The 6,000-nt window shown below is 41.8% G+C and overlaps 1 protein-coding gene across 1 annotated transcript; it reads right to left on the bottom strand.

Moving 5' to 3' along the window:
* Positions 1-1,123: 1,123 nt before the first annotated feature.
* On the bottom strand, positions 1,124-2,914 carry LOC141582822 (DDB1- and CUL4-associated factor 8-like protein 1). The gene has a single exon (XM_074391921.1). The coding sequence runs from the start codon at positions 2,912-2,914 to the stop codon at positions 1,124-1,126; it is 1,791 nt and encodes a 596-aa protein (XP_074248022.1).
* Between the last annotated feature and the right edge of the window lie 3,086 nt (positions 2,915-6,000).

Here is a 6,000-nt window from a genome sequence, read left to right as displayed (position 1 = left end):
ACAATTTTGAAAACAATTTAAACTCAAAACAGCTGATTATAAATACTACATGGATGTCAAATAGAATTTTTCTAACAGCTATATCAAATGGTTATATGCATGTATAAACAATTTTTATTATAACTTATTCTTAAAAGTTAATTAAAATATATTTTTCCAAATATGAGAGATGTTTATATTCCTAGCTAGCATCTTATAGGAGATGTTTGTCCCAGGAGGACTTCCTGGAATGCAATGCTGTGGGAGTTTCCAGCCATACAATTTCAGGAAAATTTAATGTGCAGAGTAAACAATGTCATGTGATTAAATTCAACTTAGTTCTTACCACCTTCAGTGTACTAAAATTCACCAATATGATTAACGTATGGATTCAGAAAATGCAGATAATCCCAAGTTATTTGCTCTGAGGGGATGAATTACCTGGGTAGAAATTCATCTACACACTACTCTCGTTTTCCGTTTCTGAGGCTGCATGGGTGTGTGTGTGTGTGTGTGTTAGCAATTAATCTAAATACTACTTCTCTTTCCTTTTCTGAGATTCTGTGTGTGTGTGTGTGTGTGTGTGTGTGTGTGTGCCTGTGTATGTGTGTGGCCAAGTGTCAGTATTCAAAGAACAAAACTATGGTTTGCTTTATTTTACCCCTAAAGAATAAACACATTTATGAAACTTTCAACTCAACTGAAGAACTTGGTCTTCAAAAGAAATTGTTAAAGGATGAAAATAACAGTTTTCTGAATGTTAGAAATGAGTAGATACATTAATAAGGCCATTAACTTTTTCAACAAAATTAGGAAATTTTAGAGGTCAACTATAAGAAAAAGAGGCATAAATCAGTTGTTTATGCCCTCCTATAAGCGGTAACAGATAACAAAAAAAGAGAGGAAAAGAATGAGAGGCAAAGAATGTGTGGAAGGAAGAAAGGAAAGTAACGAAGGAGATGAAAGAGATGGTTTTTAGCATATATTTGGAAAACTAGAAGACAACAAGCAAATCTATTATCTATAGACAATTCTAAATTAGTCAAACTGAATTTTCAAGTCCAGTGTACTTAAGTGGCACCTAGCTGGACTGGATATGAGGCCTTCAAGATAGCAAGCACTCCCCTTGATCTTGGCCCTCCTCCTAAGATGGATCCGAGGTGCTGGAAGCCTCATCCAACTCTTCATCTGGGAACTCAGCTCTGTGATATCTCCAGCCAGGGTCATGACCTCGCTGTGACATCTGTTGCATGAGAAGGCCGAGCCTATAGCTGTCAAACATGCCAGTAGGGTGCAAGCTATCTAAATCTCGTTCCTTCTTGTTCCTCTTAATCACATCTTTTAACCCAGTAAGCTCAGTGGCAGCTTCAGCTGTGGGTGTCCAGATCTTGACATCACGATCTAGGCCACTGGTCACCAACATAGGTAGGTAAGGGTGGGGTTCAAGACAGTTTACTATACCTCCTCTGTCCCCCTCCATGTACTGGATGATCTGGCAAGATGATTTCTCCCAGAAGAAGATGTGCCCACAATCACTACCGCTCACGACAAACTCACTCCTGGGGCCATAGTACTTAACATCTTTGATTGTGTCATCATTTCTGTGTCCCTTAAATCTCTTAACGTATTCAGCACCATCACTGTCAGAGGAGTAGAAGATGTAAATATCTTCATCACTGTAGCTGGCCAGGAGCTCTGTGCCATCATGGCTGTACACAATGCTGGTGATGTTTGTTGAGACATCACAATCCACCAGATGATGAGGAGAGAATTTCTTAAGTACTGCATTGTTTTCATACTCATCAATTCTCCTCTGGTCATAAATCCTGACAAACTGATCTTCTCCGCCCACTGCAAATTGGTAGGTATTGGCAGGACTTATAGAGATTGTATACAGTCCCACTCTCTTCCCCATTTCTCCTGTTACCACAAATTTTGAAGCCGGCCGGCTTTGTCTGAGGTCAATGGTGAAGACAACGGCATCTTCACCTGAAGTGAGGAACTTATAAGGAGAGTCTGGTTCCACAGCCAACTCGTGGGCAGCTCTCCTGTGCTGTACCACATGCTTAGTATTCTCGCAATATGATGCATTAATTAGTTCTGCTACCCGTACCTGCCCATCGTGGCCACACGTGACCAGTGTGGAATCACCACAGTTAGGAAGGAACTTAGCGTGGGTGACGTTAATTTCGTGACCAGTCTCAAAGTTCAGTACTGGCTGCTGCCGCACCCAGTCCCAAACTGTCACGTTTAGGTTACCACCACTAGTGGCCAGCCGGGTACCACGCTGGTTAAAGCATACAGTACCGATAGACCCGAAATGGCCTTCAAGACGATACTGCAGGCGGAAACGCTGCACAAAGGCTCTTGCCCCACAGGCGTCATAGACAAAGCGGGTACTTGAACCCAGTTGCCGCTGGCGAAGAGCAGTAACGGCTTGCCAGCGAGGTCGGGGCAGGGCAGATGTCTCTGCGGAAATCCACTCCTCCAGCACCCTATCCTCATCTAACAAACACTGCTCATGGTTGGCACCATCGAATCGTGGACACACCTGAGGCTGTTCCTCTTCCTCCTCCCCTTCCTCTGTTCTCTCCTCTCCTTCCTCCTCCCCTTCTCTCTCCTCCTCTCCCAGTACAGGGTAAAAAAATAAGCTTCCACCAAGCATGAGGTAACGGTCAAAGTCTGCCACGATCTCAAGTTCCACGTCTTCACCTGAACCTTCTCTGTCAGTGCTTCGATTTTCTGTGCTGGCATCGTTCAGGAAACCACCATCCCTGGTATCGCCGCCAGCTCCGGTCGATGGCTCTGTGGCCGCCATTTCTGTGTCTGAGGACGCCTCCGTCGCTGCCGCCGCTCCGGACTGCCCCTCTGGACTGAACAGGCTTTCAGTCCCTAAGTCTGGCAAACCATCTGTGTTGCCCTCTTGGTGGGACATCTTGAACAATGTTTGCTCTAGCTGTTCTAGAAAAGCAAACGCCTAAAAGCTCAGAGAAGAGAGCTGGCCTGCGCTGAGGACGGACGGTGGCAGAAAGCCGTAGCTGAGCGGCAAAAAGACCCTAATCTGATTGGCTAATGAGGGCGACAAAATAATGACGTCAGTACGGGAGCCTGTGAGGTTCAGAAAGCGTCCTACCTGCTCGTCTCTGAACGGCAAAGGAGGACGAGAAACTAATCACGTCAGTATGGGAGCCCGTGAGGTTCAGAAGGCTTCTTACCTGCTCCTCTCTTAGCGGCATGCATCCAGACTGCTCTCATTTTTCCAGCCCCAGAGCCCCACTGCCATGAGGTCTTACACTGTGAATCGCTGTGGTTTTTTGAAGATTGAAACTTGCTGCACTTTGGAAAATGTTCTCATTAGAACGGTCACGCCGTGAATGCAAAGAACTCTGATACTCTTAGCCCTGCCACCAGACGGCAATATTTTGGCATGATAGTGACGTCTGTACTATAGGTGTATCTTAAGCTAGACATAGGCTCTCAGATGAAGATGTATGTCTGATTAATGTAAGAAAATGATCCAAGGAAAGACAGCGGACACTAAGGAAGAATGAAATCTCGGGTGAACAACCCTCTAAGGATAGCTTCAGCACGATCCTCTTGGGGAACTCTGGAGAGTGAGTTATGTCCGAGTTATCCTTACACCAGTCAAGGGAGTGAACTTTCATAGTCCTAGACTGTTCAGTCATTGGTTAAAGGCCCCGCTGGGAGGGATGAGCACATCAATACCCAGATGTCCCAGATGCTTTAAAATCTCTGCACCTGTGGGTGAAAGCAGCTTCGGCAGCTTGAGAACTAGAGAGCTGTACATTAGTACTGATGCTTGGAAAGGAAAAAGTAGATGGTACAAAAAGGGATTTGAAAGGATCTTCCAGGAGCATGAACAGTAACAGCCACAGGGTAGCTAATAGTGACTATTAGAAGAAAAAGTTGCAAATGGATACCGAACAAACTGATTAACTTTGGTAATCTGTGGATAGAGAAGGTATCAACATTTATTTCTAAACTTTGTATTACTTTAGTTGTTAAAACAAACATGCATTGTTTTTAATATCTAAAATATGTAAATTGGAAAAATATAGGACAAATACAACTATAGACAATTCCGAAAACAGTGTGCATATTACTGATTAAAAGATAAGAAATGCGATCAAAGCAATATTCATTGAAAGAAGAATCATAGGTTTGAATATGTTCCTTACTAAAAAATTAATCAGACAACAATTTTGGTAAAAAACAAGAAAACCATCAAAAAATCAGATAATTTGAAGCATAAAATCATAAATTATAATATGGATAGTCTATTATAATACAGTAAATAGAATACTAGATTTTAAAGGTAGTTCATACATGAAATTTTGGCAAATGAGGTATAGAATACTTGTTTTCTTTAAAGTGTTTAATGCATGTAATTTTGGCAAATTAAATAATGATAGAAAACATTGACAAGGCTGGGCGTGGTGGCTCACGTCTGTAATCCCAGCACTTTGGGAGGCTGAGGCGGGCAGATAACGAAGTCTGGAGTTCGAGACCATCCTGGCCAACCTGGTCAAACCCTGTCTCTACTGAAAATATAAAAATTAACTGAGCATGGCGGTGGGTGCCCATAATCCCAGCTACTCGGGAGGGTGAGGCAGGAGAATCACTTGAACTCAGGAGGTGAAGCTTCCCGTGAGGCCAGACCATGCCACTACACTCAAGTTTGGTGACAGAGTTAGACTCTCTCTAAAAAAAAAAAAAGAAAAGAAAGAAAGAAAACATTGATAAATATAATTTGAAGCATAAAAAAGAAAAACTTGAGAGTTGTTTGAAAATATAGAGGAATAAAATATCCATTCCATCTATCTGAAAAAATAAAAAATGTATGGAGAATAAAAGTTATCTAAAATGATATAAGTATACAAAACCTGAACCAATTAACTAACATGGAGGAATGTAAAAACTGTATCAAGATTCTCAAAAAAGTTCTCAGTAAAGATGTTGTGTTGTTTTTCTGATATAATTTCCATGCTAAACAAATGTTTGATCACATATAAAATAATGGAAAGCCAAGCAATTTGTTTTCGAATGGAGCACAATAAGGCAATCACAATTATCAGTAATTGGCAAAGGTAACAGACACACAGGAGCCCATGTGCACACGCCTATACACCCATCCCCATGCAACCATGTTTCCATAATTGTCCAATCTCAAGTATATTTAAATCAGAATACCCGATTTCCTGAAAACAAACTCAGTCATTCATTGTGACATATCTGCTGAGAAAAAAGATTAGGGCTACTTCAGGAAAGAAAAATCAGCTTACTGTTATAATTTTTTAAATATAATGTGAATATAATGACATCTCTTTAGCATGAAAAGTAGTAAGTTGAACTAACAGTAATTAACATTTTTAAGTGGGGCCAAGCAATAAGCAAAAATGGCCAAGTATGATCCTGGGAACTCATTTCAGTTAGCCAAGCAATTAGCTGGCTGAGACCTAGAGCACCCCCTACTTCCAGGGAGAGGAGGTGTACTTTTACTTAACTTCTCCAAGGATGGATGACTTCCTACTATTGAGAGCAGGGCTACACACATATCATAAACTTCAGTGTTTCCAAAGGCAGGGCAGCTGGCTTTCCCAGACAACCTTGATATCCCGGTACCACAACATTTTGTTCCCACAGTGATGACAGTGATGAATTTGTTCTCACAGTTGACCCCTAACACGGGAAAGTAGGAAACAGGAAGTGTCCCTCCACTTGACTGACCATGGCATGGTTCCTTGTGGAAAGGTGGAAAAAATCAGAATATTCACACCTTCTCTTGCTACTCTTGCCTTGTAAATTTCTGCAATAAAACCTTTTCCTTAATGTCAGTTCCTGTCTTTTGAGAAGCAGATGCCAAGATGGGATTAAACAGGCAAGATATTTAGTGGATAAAATGGGGAGGAATCCTGAGGGAACTGGAGTAGTCATCATACTGTGGTGCAAGTCTAACCATTGTGCAGGAGAGAAAAGAGGATACATTTGGGTAGGAAATGT

The sequence above is a fragment of the Saimiri boliviensis genome, chromosome X, assembly GCF_048565385.1.
Source record: "Saimiri boliviensis isolate mSaiBol1 chromosome X, mSaiBol1.pri, whole genome shotgun sequence".
In the NCBI taxonomy this organism is placed as follows: Eukaryota; Metazoa; Chordata; class Mammalia; order Primates; family Cebidae; genus Saimiri; species Saimiri boliviensis.
The sequence above is the reverse complement of the archived record's forward strand: the minus strand, read 5'-3'. Positions and strand labels throughout refer to the sequence as shown.

Bases quoted from the DNA above. Each gene is read 5' to 3' on its own strand.
- LOC141582822 (XM_074391921.1), bottom strand. From the start codon at position 2,914: ATGTCCCACCAAGAGGGCAACACAGATGGTTTGCCAGACTTAGGGACT.